Source organism: Sceloporus occidentalis, unplaced genomic scaffold, assembly GCF_023333645.1.
Source record: "Sceloporus occidentalis isolate IW3139 unplaced genomic scaffold, rSceOcc1.0.p SCAF_3, whole genome shotgun sequence".
In the NCBI taxonomy this organism is placed as follows: domain Eukaryota; kingdom Metazoa; phylum Chordata; class Lepidosauria; order Squamata; family Phrynosomatidae; genus Sceloporus; species Sceloporus occidentalis.
Genome location: NW_028316983.1, coordinates 57,669,675 through 57,689,731, shown reverse-complemented (window position 1 = coordinate 57,689,731; position 20,057 = coordinate 57,669,675). Strand labels below are relative to the sequence as shown.

Below are 20,057 nucleotides of genomic sequence, written 5' to 3'. Positions count from 1 at the left end.
AACTGATCAGTATCCATTTTACAACATTACTAACCGAAGAGCTATAAACAATGTTACCCAAGTTTCTGTCACCTTCAAGGTACAGTTTGATTTTAGGACTGTTCAAGGGGCGTGTCTGTGTGACAAAAAAGGGCTAAGACAAAAACACTCATTGCAGAAAAAGGAACTTTACAGTTAATTCAACTTTCCTTTTTTCATGGAGGGGAGTAGGGTAGCTTATTGTGGGATACAAAAACATGACTGCCTCAAAGAGAGACCTTCCTGATTATTACCATTAAAGGGAAGCAACTTCTTTGAGAGCACAGAACCATTTTAATATTAGCCTCCTTGAACCTACAAATTTTTTTACAGTACCAATGACAAAAAAGCTCACCAAGGAACCTAATAGATCCTCTAAACAGAATCTCTACAAGCCACTAAGAATTACATTGTTGTCATATCCCTTTTTAATTAATTTCACCCTCTCAAACCTCTATGTGTGGAGTTATAACTAGGCCAGCATCCCTAATCCCAACAAATATGGAGGGCCTAGTGTAATTCTCTGTGAATATCATACCCATCCTTTAGGTAAACTGATCCAGAAACTAGTGCAGCCACAGGTATACTGTATTCACTACCGGCACTTTTAAACGTTTTTTATAACTTGAAAAGGTAGATTACCAAAGAACTTTCCTTGCCCCAAACTTACTCAAAAAGTCTCAGTATAAGCCCATTCCTTATGAAAAACATCTAAGAAAACATCAGGAAATGGTACAGAGGCTGAATCTGAGTTAATTTTAATATGCAAAACCACACAAAGAATCATAGAATCATAGAGTTGGAAGAGACCACAGGGGCCATCCAGTCCAACCCCCTGCCATGCAGGAAATCACAATCAAAGCATCCCCGACAGATGGCCATCCAGCCTCTGCTTGAAGACCTCCAAGGAAGGAGACTCCACTACACTCCGAGGGAGTTTGTTCCATTGTCGAACAGCCCTTACTGTCAGGAAGTTCCTCCTAATGTTGAGGTGGAATCTCTTTTCCTGCAGTTTGCATCCATTGCTTCGGGTCCTAGTCTCTGGAGCAGCAGAAAACAAGCTTGCTCCCTCCTCAATATGACATCCCTTCAAATATTTGAACAGGGCTATCATATCACCTCTTAATCTTCTCTTCTCCAGGCTAAACATCCCCAGCTCCCTAAGTCGTTCCTCGTAGGGCATGGTTTCCAGACCTTTCATCATTTTAGTCGCCCTCCTTTGAACACGCTCCAGTTTCTCAATGTCCTTTTGGAATTGTGGTGCCCAGAACTGGACACAATATTCCAGGTGGGGCCTGACCAGAGCAGAATATAGTGGCACTATGACTTCCCTTGATCTAGACACTATACTTCTATTGATGCAGCCTAAAATCGCATTGGCCTTGTTAGGTGCCGCATTGCACTGTTGACTCATGTTCAACTTGTGGTCTACTTGGACTCCTAGATCTCTTTCACACGTAGTTTCATTCTGCCAAGTGTCATAGAATCAGAGAATCATAGAGTTGGAAGAGACCGCAAGGGCCATCCAGTCCAACCCCCTGCCATGCAGGAAATCCAGATCAAAGCATCCCCGACAAATGGCCATCCAGCCTCCGTTTGAAGACCTCCAAGGAGGGAGACTCCACTACACTCCTAGGAAGTGTGTTCCACTGTCGAACAGCCCTTACTGTGAGGAAATTCCTCCTAATGTTGAGGTGGAATCTCTTTTCCTGCAGCTTGCATCCATTGCTCCGAGTCCTAGTCTCTGGAGCAGCAGAAAACAAGCTTGCTCCCTCCTCAATATGACATCCCTTCAAATATTTAAATAGGGCTATCATATCACCTCTTAACCTTCTTTTCTTCAGGCTAAACATCCCCAGCTCCCTAAGGCATTCCTCATAGGGCATGGTTTTCAGAACTTTCACCATTTTAGTCGCCCTCCTTTGGACACGCTCCAGTTTCTCAATGTCCTTTTTGAATTGTGGCGCCCAGAACTGGATACAATATTCCAGGTGGGGCCTGACCAGAGCAGAATATAGTAGCACTATTACTTCCCTTGATCTAGACACTATACTTCTATTGATGCAGCCTAAAATCGCATTGGCCTTGTTAGCTGCCGCATCACACTGTTGACTCATGTTCAACTTGTGGTCTACTTGGACTCCTAGATCCCTTTCACATGTTGTCCCCTTAAGCCAGGTGTCCCCCATCCTATATCTGTGCATTTCATTTTTCCGCCCTAAGTGCAGTACCTTACATTTCTCCCTGTTGAAGTTCATTCTGTTAGCTGTGGCCCAGCTTTCTAGTGTATTCAGGTCATTTTGAATTTTGATCCTGTCCTCTGGAGTATTAGCTATTCCTCCTAATTTGGTGTCATCTGGAAATCTGATAAGTATTCCCCCAATTTTTTCCTTCAAGTCATTGATAAAGATGTTGAACAGTACTGGGCCCAGGACAGAGCCCTAAGGGACTCCACTGGTCACTTCTCTCCAGGATGAAAAGGTGCCATTGTTGAGCACCCTTTGGGTTCCTCCATCCTATATCTGTGCTTGTCGTTTTTCTGCCCTAAGTGCAGTACCTTACATTTCTCTGTGTTGAATTTCATTTTGTTAGCTATGGCCCAATTTTCTAGTCTGTTCAGGTCATTTTGAATCTTGATCCTGTCCTCTGGAGTATTAGCTATTCCCCCTAATTTGGTGTCATCTGCAAATTTGATAAGTATGCCCCCAATTTTGTCATCCAAGTCATTGATAAAGATGTTGAATAGCACTGGGCCCAGGACAGAGCCCTGTGGGACCCCACTGGTCACTTCTTTCCAGGATGAAAAGGAGGCATTGTTGAGCACTCTTATTAGAAGATTACTGACCTTTAACCTGTAATGTGTTGTTTAGACTCGTTGAAAAGACTTGGAAAAATCCTCCGGGGAAAATAAGCATACATGCTTGCTTTTGGGATGGGAAGCTGCTTTCTCATCTACACACAGTTCTCCCTTGTCCCTATCTGAAGGTAAGGGAGAAACTGAGAAAGATCTGTGCAGACTTTCTCACTGATAGACAAGTGGCCTCTGTATGAGTGGATAGCCCAGCTGTGGAGGAACTGAAACTACTGCAGCACCACTTAGCAGCTGCCAGCATTTTTGGGGGCTGCCTAGGGTTGGAGGGGGAATCACAAGAGAGCAAGGCCAGCTTTCCACATGGTTCTGAGAACACCCTCTGATGTTACTGCTTCACAAGAAAAGAAAGAATAGGATACTTTTTTCCTGTCTTGTTGCTATTACCTGAGATATGGTTGCTGCTGAGGGTTATGTAAAGTGAACACCCTTCGTGTTCCCTCACAAAACTCTAAAGGATCCCAACTCTTGAATTATGATGCCTTACGTAGCAATAAAATTCAGAGTGAAAAGTGCTTCCATCGATCAGGAGTGGAGGAAGGGAAGACACCTGAAAGCCCATTCCATGCACTATTGAAGAGGTCTGTTCTAAAGGAGGCTGACCCCTTACGTCCACATCAGTGTGGCGTGGCCTTGTTCAGTTCACTCTATGTGAACATATCAAAGGTGATCCAGTGAGTTGTTGGCTCATCTCCATCTATAAAGCTTTGGATCTGAAGCTTCATCAGCTGAGGGAGCACTCTCCCAGTGCTGCCCGCCCCAGCCAAAGAGGGGTGATGTCAATGATAGTGATTCAGGCCATTTGTGGTCTTCTTAGCAGAAGAAACAAGACATATTAATTACTGAAAAGAAAAAAAATGCCTGCCACACAAATTTAAAATGCTGAGCTTTTAGCAAATGTGCTTTCTGTGGGAGGCCGAACACAAACTGGGATCTACACTTTCCTCAACAGAAAGAAAACACCCAATCTAAATAATGAATTTCTGCCTTCCTGACCAAGAGGAGGAGCTAATATATGCTAGGCTACATTCCCACACTGCAGGAGAACTATTATTTTACTCATATTAAAGATGTATATACATTTAAGCCACTAATTACACTTACAGTGGGCCCTCCCCTTATGCGGGGATCCATTCTGGATCCCTCTGTGTAAGGGGAAATCCGTGTGTACTGGAGACCCAATAGAAGTAATGGCGCTCGCGCGTGCAGTGCATGCCACGGGCACACACCCCATTACTACTTCTGGGGTGTGTGAGGGGCTTTTCCGGCACAGCTTTCAGCATATGCTGAAAGCCACATACGCTGTGCACGCGTAAAACATGGGCGCACTGTACTAGAGAGCAAGTTTCACGTAACATGACAGAACACACTTCTCAATAAAAATGTGGGATTTTGCTGTTAATCTATTAACTTCCATTAAATTAATCATCCAAAATTTACAGTCCTTTAGCATTCTTTCCTTCACTTTTACCTGCTACAAAAAGCAGCAATAGGATCTACACTGGTTACATCCACTTCTTCATCTTCTGCCGCATCAGCACCTGCAAAACAAAGAGATTTAAATTACAAACTAAAATGAACTGAGAGATCTCACTGACAAATTTTGTTTAAACTCCTAGTTAGTACAATCAAACATGTAGTTAAGGGGAAACTAATACACAAAATGAAACACACACTATTCTGATTTCTAAATATTTTGCTATAGCAATGTTTGTCATTCTGTATCTAGATTATACCATCCGCTAGCAGATTCATTAGATATTTTAGGAACAGTGGTGTCCCCAGGCTTGTTATCACATGGTGCAGAGGTGGGGGTGGTTGGGGGAGCAAGGGAGAGGAGGGGAGGGGAGGGGAGAGGAGAGGAGGAGAGGGAAAGGGAGAGGAGAAGAGAAGAGGGCAAGGAGGCTCATTCCCCCCCTTTGCCTCCATGCGGCTTCGTCCTCATGATGAAGCTGCACAGAGGCAAACCCAAGAGGGCCAGACTCACCCTTCCTCTTCTTCCACTGCCTTGATTCCTCCTTGGGAAAAGAGCCAGGGCAGCAAAAAAGAAGTGGTGGGCTTCAGTAGCAGCACTATGCTGTCCAGAGCAGGAGGTATCACCCCTTTTCTGGCATGTCACCTGGAGTGGTCCACACACCCCTAGTAATGCCACTGTTTAGGAATCTGAAGCAACTCATTGTGGCTTTATTCTGTGTATTTTCTGCAGACTGTCTCAGCAATTGGCCCTTGTTAGCCTCAGTGTTACTGACAGAGCAATACTACACAAGTCTACTCAAATATGAAATCACCAGGGTTCATTCTCAAATTAGTGAGTATAGGACTCCAGACACAGAGGACTCCAAGCAATGTCTTTCCTGATGCAAGTGAAATTGGTGAGCTTTAGTTAACTAACCAGTAAAGTTTGTTTGTTCAACATATGTTGATACTAAATTAGTTGTCAGCTTTACAATTCTTCTAAGTCAAGAAGAGCTTTCTTGTTAAACACCTGAATGCATACATGTATTGAAAGAATGAATACTATTAGTTTTTTTTAATCCTTCTGACTGGAAATTTATAATAAAAACATTATGTATATCCCAGTTGAGATTCTGCCACTGGATAGGTATACATCAGTTAACGATGTAGATGTGTTCTTAAGCATTACTCCTTTAACAGCAAAATTAGCATCAGTGTCAGACACAACAGAAAAAAAAAATTGCTATGTTCTTACACCACAAAAACGAGCAGTTCAACATATTGCAGCAAAATTTTTAATCAAAACTAACCATATTCAGATGTGAAAGAAATAACCAGGTAAGCTAAGCCTTGTGTAAATAAACATTGAGCCTTCTAAAGGCCACCTAAATGCTTCCTTTATCAGCTTCTAGGGATGATTTTTCCCTCTTATGACTTCAATTTTGGTGGTCAAATGTACAGATAAAATATTGGCAGTATCTGGTGTAGGGATGGTTCTTAAGTAAATAAACATATGCCGGGCACAACATCAATCAGTGTCAACTGCAATTTCAAGTACCCATGGCACTCTAATAAACAGGATACAACTCTCTGAGGGGACTCTTTGGATGAGAAACATAAAAAGGTGACTGACGAAAAGGAGAACAGAAAACAAAATATACTGTAGGCCAGGTGCAGCAACTTAGTCCCCTCAAGATGTTGGTGAACTACAACTCCCATCATTCCTGACCAGTGGACATGCTGGTAAAAGTTGATGAGGACTGTAGTCCAAAATTTCTGGTCAGTATCAGGCTGGCAACTCCTGGTAGGCAAAATAAAGTAAACCTCTTGCCAAGTAGACAGTGGAATACTACAATGATTTGACTAGATCCTCAAAGAACACAGTACAGTCACCTCTCCGTTTTCGTGGGGGATCCATTCTGGACACACACACCCTGCAAAAATGGAAATTTGCATATATTCAAGTCCCATTGGCTTGAATGGGAGGGTGTGTCACATTGTTTTCCACTCACATATATGCGAGAGACACAGATCTCAAGTCCACGAAAACTGAGGGATGACTTTATAGTGGGCCTTTGCTATTTGCTGTGGTTTGCCTCCAGGATCCCCCGTGGATACCAAAATACATGGATGCTCAAATCCCATACAGTGGGGAATAAAACGATGTCCCTTATATAAAATAGCAAAATCAAAGTTTTTCGGGATTTTAAAAAAAATATATTTTCAAACCATGTAACCATAGGGTTACAGAGGGCCGGCTGTGTAATCATTAGACATTGGGAAGTTAGTGCTTGCACAAGAATAGCTTACATCTTCCAAACCAGTGTGGTGAGTGTTGATATTCAGGCCAAATATTGTTACATCAAAATGAAAAAGGACTTCATCCGTTACTACCTATGCATACAAGCCCAATGGAGTGATGTTTTTGTAAATAACATAGCTGCTTTTTGTGCTAATCTTATATGGTACTTTTATGTGTGAGAGAGAATAAAAATTGCCAGGACCAAATTCTGGAGGCAGGGAGACAGTAATTTATGCTGTGGGTTTGCTAGGAAGTTAGGTCATAAGCTATTCAACTTTTACACTGAGCAGCTTGAATTTTCAATCAATGCATTCTTTACCTGTCTGCTCCGGCTCACTCTTATCTTCATCTTCTATGTCAAATTCAGACTCACGTTCCTCGTACTCAACATTTTCATCCAGTTCTTTAAAATCAGGTGCAAAAGCGCTCCAGTTTTCCTAAATCACAAACCCAAAGAACATTTCACTGCCATGACATTACACAACTGAGAAACAACTACATCACCACAACTTAGCTATGCAGCAAAGGTCCACAAACCATGTGTAACATCACAAGACAAACCTTCCTAAAGTCACAAGGCCTGCTGAACAAGTGGGCCACTTAATTACGTTGTGTAATGTCATAGCTGGATCTCTTTCATCCTTTTCATTACTTTATTCTCTCAACAGTGAAAGGAAGTCTCAGCCCTCTGGCTATATGCAGTTCATTTTTCAACAGTTCAGAAATTATTCAGATCTCTCTGAATAATATTTTACAAAGGATGCTGGTTCCATAGTGTTTAGGTTTGTGCAAATGGTATGGATAACTGAAAACTGAATCCATGAAACGAAAAAACATTAATCAGTGCTTCCACCTACCACTTGATTTTGAGCCCAGATGGAGACCACACCACTGGAAATGGAAGCAATGATAGGCCGGACAGGATGCCACTAAAAGACAAAGACGGCTTTGAGTGGGAGTGTTAAAAAAACAAATAGGTAGGTCTCTTGTGACTATGAATCCCTTTAAAAGATAAAGAAACACTTACTGCTACATCTAGCAGCAGTTCCCCCCTAGTGCCATGAAGAATTTTCACTAGGTTTCCAATACTCTTCTCCCAGATATACAAAGCATGCTGACGTGCTGACCCTGCAACAATATACTCTCCATCACCAGAGAAACAGCATTTCTTCCAAGGTGTCCTGCAGGAAAAGGCATGAACAAAGCAGATTTGGTTGTGCTACTGTGCACTACAGTGAAGTAAGGGTTCTAGAGCACTTCAGCTCCAAAAGGGGTAATATTCAAAAGATAGTTTATATGTACTGAGGTGTGTGAAGTTTTGAAGCTGTAAACAGCAGTTCTGAAATGTAAATTATACCAATTAATTATATTAGTCAAGACAAGAAATATTTCCCTATGTTCATTTGTTTGATCTTATACTCAATGGATGGATTACGTATAATTAAATAAATGTTGGAAAACCTTTCAATAAAAAAAAATAAATCTATTATATAGGATTATTGCAAACTAAAAAACAGAATAAAGGGTATGTGTTTTGGATACGTGTATATCAAAATTCTAGTCATTCCTCTGCACTAACTGAACTATTCTCCTATTATACTTTTTGGTAAGCCGAGCTTCCTGACAAAAGGAACGGACCGACCCTCTTTGCAATCTGCAGAAGATAAAAAGTAAGCATTGTGACTGCAAAGTTTTTAACTTGAAAAAGGACTACAGAATTTTCAGTCACAATGCTTGCTTTTCTATCATAATTTTTACAGACGTTAAAAACATGTTTAGTTACTTTAGTCACAGAAACTGGCTTACTGAAAAATATAACACTAGGAGGATAGTTCAATTGGTGCAGAGGAAATGACTCTAGAAGTATGAAAAGAGTCTGGTGACTGGTCTAAGTACAGACACCTCAACATTCTACTTGTCTGTTTCAGAGGGAGAAGTGACACACTGAGCCCTTATCAGCCTGGTCAAAACCAAAGCTTGTCATCTCCCAGAATTATCTACAACAGCTATTTGACTGCACTGGAGTGTAGGGTGAGATAGCAGGAATTTCTCCACTTCATTGGCTGGACCCAATGGCCACTTGGCTCCTTCTCTCATGTAACACCTTCATATAAGTATGCATTAGATTACAGGCCATTATTTTCAACTCCAAACAACTCTGAGTGAGTTGCTAGGAAGATGAGACACGAGTCGCTGCACCGCTGACAGAACCATATTCTCAACTTAGGCAAACATTAGGCAAACAGCCTGATTCAATGGATATTTACCAACAAGCAAGCCTCACTGTGTTTAATAGGTTTTACTCCCAGTTAACGTCCAGATAATTGCATTTAGAGCAAGCTAGGGCATCCTGTCCTTCCATATATGGTGAGAACATTGTGGATTAATCAGTAACAAGATAAGAGCCGAAGGTTGGGTAATGCCTTAATTAACACTTCTTGAAAGCTTGCAAAGCCACTAATTATCAGATAATAAACTAACAGTTCTATAGCAAACTTTAAATACTTCAAGCAAAGTAAGCCTCAAAACAGTCACCTCCTTCACAGTTTTACCTGTTCACCAAATCCTGTAGTTTCTGCATTGGTTCTGGTTCTCCATCTCTACCACAGGTCAAGATTTCTCGACCATCATAAACTCTGATTATACGATCAGCAGTATTTATTAGGAAGCAACTGAGGGATGGAAGAGATATGCAAATACTCAGCCACTGTTTCATAAAATGTGAGTGTAAGCAACAAGATCAACATGCTAAACTGAAAACCCAAAACCTTTTTTTTAGATTTCCTTCCCAAATTGGGGAATTCCCAGTGGGACAGCTGACGTTTTTCTTTGAATTGAAGACCTCAGTGTCACAGCACAAGCTGCTTTTGAAAGTCCTTCAGTGTCAACAGCAGGTCATCATGTGGCATAAAACTGTCGTTCAAGAAAATGTGCTCAAAGTTTTCTTGAGCACGCACAACTATTTATAGTATTTTTTTCCATTTCAGTCACAATATTTTATACCAAAGGAGCTGTTTTTCAAATCAGCTCATGTTATGACATCTCTTTCATTTCAATTTAAAAGATGTTTAGAAGCAACCAAGGCCATCAAAATTCTTAAGCTTGTTTTATAAAGCAGTTCTGGTGGTCTCTGGAATAGTACCAGTTCCTGAGCCATTGGCTGTTGGCCCTTGGGAAATTTCCAGAAAAGAAACAATTGTAGGCAATGGGTAAAAACATAGTGCTAGTCCCTGGCAAACTGGAAAAAAAATTGCTGGTTCCCTGCATTGATAGCTTGAGAAGCATTGCTATCAAGAACTAAAGATCACTGAGAGGCTTTGCAGACTGCCCCTAAGGGGCGGACTGCAGCCACCTGCAGATGCATTGGATTGGGGCTGTAGCAACTGCACTCCATGGCCCCAATCTCTCTTCTCCACAGGGCAAAAAGGAGCCACAAAAAAGCAGCTCCCTTTTGCACCCTGGAAAGGACGTAATAGCTGTGGCTTTAAGATGCTCCTTTGGCGCTGTGTCATGTAGACGCAGTGCCAGGAGCGACGTGATGCCATGCACTATGTGAAGCAGCACACAGTGTCATGCCGCGTTGGGGTGCATGTCATGTGGACGCTATGCCCTGACTCCACCCCCAGGCCAGCCTTAATGGCTGGTGTTCACAGCCCCTGAGTCTGCTGAAAGACTAACAGCCTGACACGCAGTAGTTCTCATCTAAAAGTTGTTAATACAAACATCCCAGTACCAAAGACACAATGTTTCAAAGACAACACAAAGTTAACCTCACAGGTGAATGTATCCACTTGGCTACTGCTGGTGAATTTAGCTATCTGTACTCCAGCTGCCTTCACTGTCAGTAAGGGCATTTGGAGAAAGAACCACAAAAAGGAAACTAGAGAAAGGATTTTGAGAGCACATGATTTGCATGCAGAAGATCCTAAGCTCAACTCCCAGCATCTTCATTGTAAAAGAATTAAGTAGCAGGAAATGACAACCACTATCAGTCAATATAAAGCAAGGATAAGAATGTGTGGAACTCAGATACTGTTGGATTGCAACTCCCATCTTTCCTCAAAGTATTGACTATGCAAGTGATGGCTGACTGGAGTTGCAGTCCTGCAACTTCAGGGAAGTAACACATTTATAGTTTCCCCTATAGATGGTTATGGAAATAAGCCCTATTCACACGTTCAAAGAGTATTCACACAGAACACAGAAGAGGAATTGGAATTCACTCTGTCCTTGTTCCAACTAAGAATTGTACACACACAAGACTACACACATATAACCATCTATTGTAGACCATTAGGAACCTCATACGATAAGGGTTACCAACAGCACACACATTTGGAACACACAGAACATGGTAACATTCTGTTCATCACATAAAATAGTGGAAACTGCTCTTCTCCATTATGTTTACAGTAAACACAGTTTGAAAATGTATATAGGGCTACAGACTTAACTCACCTTCCTTTTCGAGCAAACTCTATAGATTTAATAGCTGTGGTGTTGCTAGTTCCTGTTGTTACTCTGAATGAAGCAACAAGGTCTTGAGTGTCTGTCTTTAAGACCAAGATCTAAAGAGACAAGCAAGAAATAACTGAAGTACCTTTTCTTGTTGCCTATATACCACTTTATCTTTATTTAGTTTACAAGAAAAACAGTGAAAGCCTGCACAGACATCAACATGTGCCATAACAAGTTGCAGTTCTACCAGTAACCTATGAGATGTTAATGAAGGGATGTAACCACATCAGCATGCCTCATCCCTTAAAAAAAGTAGCAGTAACACCAAGGGCAGATGATGAATTTAAGGCAATGATGACACTCATGGAATGGATATAAGTATATAAAAATCTTTGTAAATGTAATTCATCCTCTAAAACATGGGAATATAGAATCAAGGAAAATGTGTAGTCTAATCCTGTCCATCAGACAGGGGAATAAAATCCATCAGTTACTATTCATGCCTGATTCAAACTGGTTATAATTATCCAGCTATACCTCAACACTTTGATCTTCCTTTTTTATTCTATTCCCTTTTCTTTGTCTTTTTGGTTTGTGAAATCTGATGGTACTGACTGATTCTCCTATATATGAACTTGAGCTACTTTGGAAAACAGCAATTATCTGAAAGGTAAGATATAAACTAGAAAGAAAGAAACACAGATGGGAGCATGTGTGTCTGTGTGTATGGATGTATCTGCTGGGGACTAGACACACTTAGAATTAGTGAAGAAAAAACTCCAATCATGTAACAGTCCCTTTTTTCCACTATGTATCCTGACTGGCCAGGCTTCTCAATTTGTTGGGCACAAATGTGTGCCCATAGGACCCTCTCCCCGTTAAAGTAGTGAATTTGTTCTGAGTGTAGCAATCAATCATATCCTTAAAACATCTTCATACATTCACTGAGTGACCAAGATGAATTATATAAACAAAACTTTTAAGTGGCAGGCATATTTCTAGCATGCCTGCCATGTTACAGAAAAGTAAACACCAGAACATTCAAAGGTGAGCTATAATTCTATAGATTTTTGGTCAAATTAATGTAGATGTAGTTAGCTATGTCTTCCTGGTGTGCATCCAAAAATGTACCTCAATTTTCCTCTTCAAAAACAAACAATCAAACAAAGTTCATCTTTGCAAATAGAGCACCTATGCAAACTGCTGAACAGCTTGGCAGACATTCCATTGTCTATCTGATCAAAACACTGCTATACTGTCTATTAAGTTTAATATCTGCTATATTCAAAATTATCTATCCCACCTTTCTACATTAAAGTGCATTCAAATCAGCTCACAATCAAATGTGTGGATTTTGAAAGTAGAATTCCAAAGCCTTACAGTAATTGCAACTTTTCTAATACTGATTTTACCAGTAATCCCAAAAGAATGTTTTGATTTAAATAGATCTGCAACAACCAGCTCCCATACATGGTTACACATAATTAGTCAAAGTGTGTGTGTGTGTGTGTGTGTGTGTGTGTGTACGACAACAATCCAAAGAGAAATCCTACACACGACTAGTCAAATTTATATTCCATTGAGTTCAATGAGACTTAAGCAAGTATGAACTATAGTCTATGGGTACAATACTATGCACGTTTACCTGGGAGTTGGCTCTACTATCTCAGTGAAATTTATTTCAGAGTAAACATCATTAGGATTGTGGTGCCCAAGTTATTTAAGGGAGATTTTAATCCACACAACGGAAAGAAAACACTGTTTTAAAGGGTGTTGTATAACAGATAGTTAAAACCTCAATCCACTATAGATCAGTCCAGTGACTGCTCACCTTGCCTTTAGCATTTCCTGTATAGATATATTCTCCTCGCCGGTCAAAAGAAGCCACCACATTCAGATCAGAATCATCATCCACTGGTAGGACAACATGTTTTGAATCAGACAGTGTTAGCATGACTGGGGCAGACTTCATTGGGCATACCAAGACCTTGTTCCTTAAAAAGTAAGGCGAGGGGGAACAGAACAAAAAGCAAAAGAGAGATATTTTCAAATATGAGAATCTAAAAATGCCACTATCTTTGGGATTAGAATTAGGAAACTAATTTAGGCAAAAGAGGTAATATATGAAGCTCTTTATTACTATCCATCATATCAATAATACATATCTCTTCTTCAGAGTTTTATAACAGTATGTTCTAATGTTTTTTATCTCTTCCATTAAAGTTATCTTGTTGGGTGAGGGATGGGAATGGAAACGTAAGGAAATGTAAGGGAAGCAGGTAGTAAAATTTTTAAAAATTGGGTGGAGAGAGAATTTTTTTTATCATTTGGATTGGATGACTTCAACAATCCCACACTAATAACTACTAGAACAAGCAAAGGATATGTATAGAAGAATAAGATATTCTTTTGTGCAGACTTTACAAACACAAAGAATAAACACTGTCATACTTCTGGTATAGGAAAAGAGAGAGAAAAGGTTTAGGAGATTTGAACCAGTCTGACAGTACAGATCAAAAGATCAAGAGAACAGAGGGAGCCCCCTGCCAAAAAAAATTAGAAGATGGCAACAAAGAAAATGAAGGGACAAGAACAAGGAAACATGTTTAAGGACAGAAACCAAGCAAGATGCTCAAGTTGCAGATAGCACGGGGCTTTCTGGGGGGGGGGGGGGGGACTTCCAAAGATGGCAGTGGGAAGGAGGTGTGTGTGTGTGTGGAGGGGGGGTGCTTGGCTTTGCTCTTTACCACCACCCTGTTCTCCTCTTGAGAAAAACAGGGCTGCAGCAAGGAGGTGCAGGGGAGGCCAATTGGTTATCACCACTCTTCTAGGGTGCCATTCAGTGCACTCCGCATGCCCCACACCACCTAGTGATACCACTGAGTTTTAGTAAAATATAAGAGGTATTCAAAAACATGCCTGCAGTCATATTTCTTGGTCCCACCCCATTTCCAACATCCACGCACCTCCTGACCCTGCTCCTGACATCTAAGAGCTGAACAGAAGCGGGGTATGAGAACAGTTTTTAGTTTTTCATTTTCAACTTCTGCACAAAAATCTAGCCAATTTAAATTATACCCAAATGAGACAAAGAACAAATTTGAAAAATATATACTATGAAATTTGAACAATGATTAGAATACTACAACTAAGAAAACTTTCAGCCTTCTCAAACCACCCAACAAAAAGATCTGTGTCAATATTACTTACTGATCTCGAGGATGATACTGGACTTTCAGGATAGGTGAAGGGAAACGAAATCTCTGGTCACAATCACCTGTAAGAACATCCCACTGAGATACCATATTATCAGTTGATGCACTAACCAATTTGTGACCATCTCTACTCCAGCTAAAAAAGAAAGATTAACATAAGATTAATATATTAATATAACCTCTCAATTACTTTAATCTTAACAATAATTTTAAATGGTCATTTTCTACAGCATCTCAATCCTATTTAAATCAAAAGTGAGTCCTGTCAAAAGAAGTGAATGCATATAGTCTGCAATGATTGTATTTCATTTCCAATGTCACTATGGTTTTAGAAATGATGAATTAGGTTATCTGTGCATGGAACATGTTTTTAAACATATCCTCATACCAGAGTAAAAAATATGGGGAACACCAGCTGTGAGGAACACCTCACCTGCTACAACTACCAAACCTCATCTTACAACGAGCCATGTGCTTTTTCCTTCCTCTTTTCTGCAATGATCTTGCAATGTATAAAGTTATCAGTTTCTACTTTCATCACTTGTTGCTGTTGATAACTGCCCTTGAGCCATCGTTGACTAATGGCAACCCTGTGGAAGAGACATCTCCATCCCTCTGTCCTCTACTGCTCTGCTTAGATCCTGTAATTTCAGGTTGTAACCTCCCTGATTGAGCACCATGTCTCAAATGTGTTGATTTCCCTTTTCTTTACTGTACTTTCTTCCCTGTCCAGTTCTCGCATCCATACATGGTGATGGGAAATACAATGGCTTGGATGAGTCTAACTTTAGTTCTCAGTTGTATATCTTTATACTGTAGGATCTTGTCTGGTTCCTTCATAGCTGTCCTTCCCATTCTGAGTCTTTTTCTAATTTACTAACTGCAATCTCCATTCTCATCAACGTTTGATCCAAGGTACAGGAACTTTTAAAAACTATTTTGATTTCCTCATTGTCGAGGTTGGACTTATATAGTTCCTCCATGGTCATTATTTTTGTTTACATTCAGCATTAAGCCTGCTGTACAGCTTTCTCAACAGGACTATCAGATGTGTTGGTGTTCCCATGGCTTTAAGAGCCATCCATAGCTTTTTGTGATCTATGCAGACAAATGCTTTCTTATAGTCTATAAAGCACATGCTAATTTTTGTCTGGAATTTATTTGTGTGCTCCATTAATCACTGTATGTTTGCAAAAATTATTAGCATACTTTGTGCACTAGAAAGGGATTACCTTTTTTCAGTACACAGCAAGAGATAAATTGGGAGAAGGAGGAGAGATAAAAACTGAGAAAAGAAAGGATGCAGAGAGCAAGAAAAATAAACAGGAAAACAGCAAAGGGATGAAAGGAAATGTTCTGGCCCAGAGCTACTTTAGGTTTTGGTCACTTTGGTCACAACTGCATTTGGCATGATACCCTAAGATGCTTACACAGATACAAATGTGGTCCTTAGGCTGAAAAGTTTTCCATTCTATTCCCTAAAAGATGTGGCTCAAGTCATAATCACTCAGGCATCAATACATTTAAAGTAGAATTAAATGGTGATTTTAAAGATCTTGGAATAAAACATGGATATTAAAAATGCTTTACAGTTTTCCCCATCATATTCTGTTTGAGAACCCCCCCAAAAAAAAAACCCATTCCAAAGTACTATTTTTAAAAAAATATCATAATAAAAGATGAAAGTGTCAGAGATTATATTAGATATACATTTTGACTGTGCACATACAGAATTTCTTTCGACCATGAATACTAATAGTAACAACTGATCTTTCATATTAAGCTGCAGGCATGTTATGTACAAATACGATTCTACTTGTATTAAGATAATTTCTTACCATAAAGAACAGACTGGATGGATATGGGCACTGATGATTTTTGCTATGCCCCTTGTCAAGAAGTCCCAGATGACAATTCGACCATCATTACAACCCACCGCTAAGAGAGTGCCCCACCTGTTAAAAGTACATGTAAGGGCCATACTAATACAGTCCAATGTGCCATCAGCTTCCTGAAAGCAAAAAGGCATATAAATAATTGAAATAAATTTCATTTCTAAGCAGCTTAGGTCACAGCTTTAAAATGTTCCAGACAAAACAAGGCCAAACCCTCTTGAGAGATCACTCAGACACTCAAGATGTGATGATTGTACAGTGAAAATCCATAAAGAGGAAGGATCCTATTTTTACAGTAGAAATGTGAGATGAAATTTAATAAACCATAACTACTCACTCACATCACAGCTCACAAAAAATCTTCCTCCCTACTTCAAATATATCAAAACAAAGTCATAAGCAGTATTAGAATAGCAAGTGTAAAACTGAAAAGGCATTTACCTCTGGGTAGTTCTGTCCAAAGGATTCTGAAACAAAAGAGAAGCACAAAGCATGAAAAGGTTGTACAAATTCTACCACTGTTTAAATTGTTAAAAAAAATAAACCCATGCCTTCCATAAAATGAAAGTAGGGTGTCACACAGTTCATATCACTGATTTACAGGATCAGGTTTATCATTTCACTATGTGAATCCACACTCCAGAATGTGAAGGAAGAACTAGCAACAGAGTGCAGCCAGTTTAATATAATATTTATTTATTTATATCCCGCTCTTCAGAGGTGGAATCAAATCTGTCATTTGGGCACAAAACACAATGCTGTTTAGCAGTTCCTGAATCAAGAGACAGTGTAGCAGAGTGGTTTGAGCACTGGATTACGACTTGGAAACCAGGGTTAACATTCTCACTTGGTCATGGATACCCACTGGGTGACCTTAGGCAAGTCACAAACTCTCAGCTCCAGAAAGCCCATGATAGGTTTGCTTTAGGGTTGCCATAAATTGGAAACAACTTGAAGGCATACAATAACAATGAAAAGCAGGCACCTAAATACTCTAAAGGCACTAGATCCTGTCTGATCTTGAAGGCTAAGCTGGGTCAGCCCTAGTTAGTAACTGAATGAGAGACCACCTACGAATACCTGGTGCTGCTGGCTATATTTCAGAGGAAAAACTGACAAAACCACCTCTGAATAGTCCGCGCCTATGAAAAAAACTACAAAGGCACCATAAGTCCATAGGCAACACAAACACACAAGAGCAGAGGAAAGTGTCAAACACCTCTTTCATATCATAATCATCAGTCTGCTCCCCATACAGAAACTCAGGAAGAAGGCTCAAGTCTATGAAAGCTAATGCTACTAGCTTCCTTCCTTCTTTCTTTCTTTCTTTCTTTCTGCTAGACTCAAATGTGCTACAAGATCCCTTTGCGTATTTATAACTGGAGTTACTGATCTGGAGCTCTAAAAAGTAGCAACTTCTCCTGGTAAACGTTTGATTTGATTTCTTTGGTAGTACAAACTCACTGTCTTCTTAGTGAAGGGAATTAATGCAGCCAGTGGACTTCCTTTCATTCATATTTAATTGGCTGCATGTATCCTCTGGTGCTGGGTAATTCTTTGATACATCTACGGTTCTTTCTAAGGGGGAAGAGACAACATTAATTGATCTAAATTGGTTTGCTAGGTTGCACAGACACTTTGAAAGGTCTCCCCAGATTGACATGGCCCTGTCTCTGGACTTGATTTCTGTAGTTTATAATTAATTCACAGAGCTGATTGCTCGATTATAAAGACATCATCATTATCAGTTCCCTCCCCTTTATAGAATCACATTTTCTACAGCTTACAATTTATTCATGTGGTATTCTGTTGAATAAAACTGCCTCATCCGCAGGATCACCCAACACATGACTAAACACAATGCATCACAAACAAGTTCCCAGAGGTCCTCCGTTCCCATAACATGCCCTACATTTCAACCTTCTGTCCAAGAGGAATTCCAAGATGACCTCCATTTTGAGCATGACTAAGAAGCATGATTATTTATATATTAGAGGTTTTGGTTTTTCCTTTGTAATGTCCTACATTCTGCAGTGCTTTGTCCTCCTTTGTGGTTAGGACTGCTGGCCACCCTGCATGGAAATGATGGGCATCCCTTCCGCAAACACACAGAGGCTGAGTCTCCCTTATCCAAAATACCTGGGACCAGAAAGGTTTTGTATTTCAGATTCTGGAATATGTACACATTTGTTGTTGTTGTGGTTAACTGCCCTCAAATCAAATCCTCTGCTGCTCAGGCCCTGTGTCCTCCCTGACTGAATGCAGTCAGATATTTGAAGGATGCCATATTGAGGAGGGAGCAAGCTTGTTTTCTGCTGCTCCAGAGACTAGAAAACAGAACAATGGATGCAAGCTCCAGGAAAAAAGATGCCTGACAGTAAGGTCTGTTCGACAGTGGAACCCACTCCTTCCTCGGAGTGTAGTGGCGTCTCCTTCTTTGGAAGTCTTTAAGCAGAGGCTGGATGGCCATCTGTCAATGGGGATGCTTTGACTGGGAGTTCCTGCATGGCAGAATGGGGCTGGATGGATGGCCCTTGTGTCTCTTCCAACTCTCTGGTTCTATGAGCGCTTGCCCTGTTGCCATGTCGCGCGGAGGATGGTTCCCCCAACAACGGTCTTCCGGGCTCCTTGGTCCAGCCTGGGATGCTCCGGTGCCCCTCCGCGGCCCAACCCACCCACCGGCCCTCCTCCCCGCTCCCTCGCCTCAGAGAAAAGCCCCGCGCAGCGCCTCAGAGCCACCCACCCAGCAGCTCCAGGTTCATCTCGGCCGCTCTCTCGCTCCCTCCGAGCCCGCTCCGAATCCAAGGACCCAGGGGGCCTCGACCGGATGAGGGCTGCCCTCAGCGCCGCCTGACAAAACCGCCGCCCGCTCCCTCCTAAGCATCCGTTTTCCCCCCGTCATGCTGAACGCCAGGGCCCTGGGTCCGCCCTCGACGCGAATTCGCCGAACGACGCGAACGCTGAGGGAGATATACTTTTGAGTTGTGGAAGAAACAGGCATTGCTATAGACAGCTAAGTGGCTGCGTACGGCAAATAAAGTACGCCGGCCGGAAACAAGGAGACATGTGAAAAGGGTTCCGGGATGACAGGAAATAAATCATCATCATCATCATCATCATCGTCGTCATCATCATCATCATCATCATCATCATCATCATCATCATCATCCGCCTTTCTCCCAGTACAGGGACTCAGTCTTAGTTTACAAATCTAAATGGGAAGAAGAAGGGATGTGCCTGAAGGAAAAAGGGATTTATGAATGGAAGGGAAGGAGGAGGACGTGAGTGAGGGCTGCTTCCTTGGATGGGATGCTTTTGTATCTGAATTATAAATGGCTGGAGACTGGAGGCTGCAGTCCTCTTTGCCCATCTGTTGTCTTTGTTAAAAAGAACTTGACATTTTAAAAAAGAAGATAAAATATGGAGGAGAAGGTAAAAACTGATAAGATCCAGCCATCTCGATTGACAGCTAGCCATGGCTGATTCAGGTCCAAAACGCGCTGCAGAAATAATCCAGTTTGAGACCGCTTTAACTGCCCTGGTTCAGTGCTAGGGAATCCTGGGAACTGTAGTTTATTGTGGCACCAGAGCTCTCTCAAAGTGAAGGCTGTGTCTCACAAAACTACGGTTCCCAGAATTCCCTAGCATTGAGCCAGGGCAGTTAAAGTGGTCTTGAACTGGATTATTTCTGCAGTGTGTTTTGGACCTAACTGCAGAAAGATGGGCTTTCCCCTCACATTCACCGCCTGTTTGTAGGTGGAGTGGAATTTTCAACCCATTTAGAGGAATACAGAGGTAGTTTTTTCCCTGTAGTACTAGTAGTAGTAGTAGTAGAGGGGGTAGTA

At 41.1% G+C, this 20,057-nt stretch overlaps 1 protein-coding gene across 8 annotated transcripts in view; it reads right to left on the bottom strand.

Annotated features, from left to right (window-relative positions):
• LOC149315985 (retinoblastoma-binding protein 5) overlaps positions 1 to 19,025 on the bottom strand; it is a 34,627-nt gene extending 15,602 nt beyond the window's left edge. For 7 of the 8 annotated variants that reach the window (XR_016280428.1, XR_016280430.1, XM_089514542.1 and 4 more), the window contains exons 1-11: positions 18,956 to 19,025; positions 16,654 to 16,679; positions 16,156 to 16,328; positions 14,313 to 14,453; positions 12,934 to 13,096; positions 11,103 to 11,212; positions 9,197 to 9,316; positions 7,672 to 7,825; positions 7,502 to 7,573; positions 6,964 to 7,081; positions 4,359 to 4,428 (exon numbers count right to left, since the gene is read on the bottom strand). Coding sequence is in view for 5 of the 8 variants with exons in the window: in XM_089514542.1 (XP_089370668.1) it covers positions 4,359 to 4,428; positions 6,964 to 7,081; positions 7,502 to 7,573; positions 7,672 to 7,825; positions 9,197 to 9,316; positions 11,103 to 11,212; positions 12,934 to 13,096; positions 14,313 to 14,453; positions 16,156 to 16,328; positions 16,654 to 16,679; positions 18,956 to 18,974 (1,166 nt within the window). In the remaining 3 variants the exon portion in view is untranslated. Of the gene's footprint in view, positions 1 to 4,358; positions 4,429 to 6,963; positions 7,082 to 7,501; positions 7,574 to 7,671; positions 7,826 to 9,196; positions 9,317 to 11,102; positions 11,213 to 12,933; positions 13,097 to 14,312; positions 14,454 to 16,155; positions 16,329 to 16,653; positions 16,680 to 17,676; positions 17,725 to 18,955 lie in introns of those variants that run through there. The other variant, XR_016280429.1, reaches the window with a different exon arrangement.
• Between the last annotated feature and the right edge of the window lie 1,032 nt (positions 19,026 to 20,057).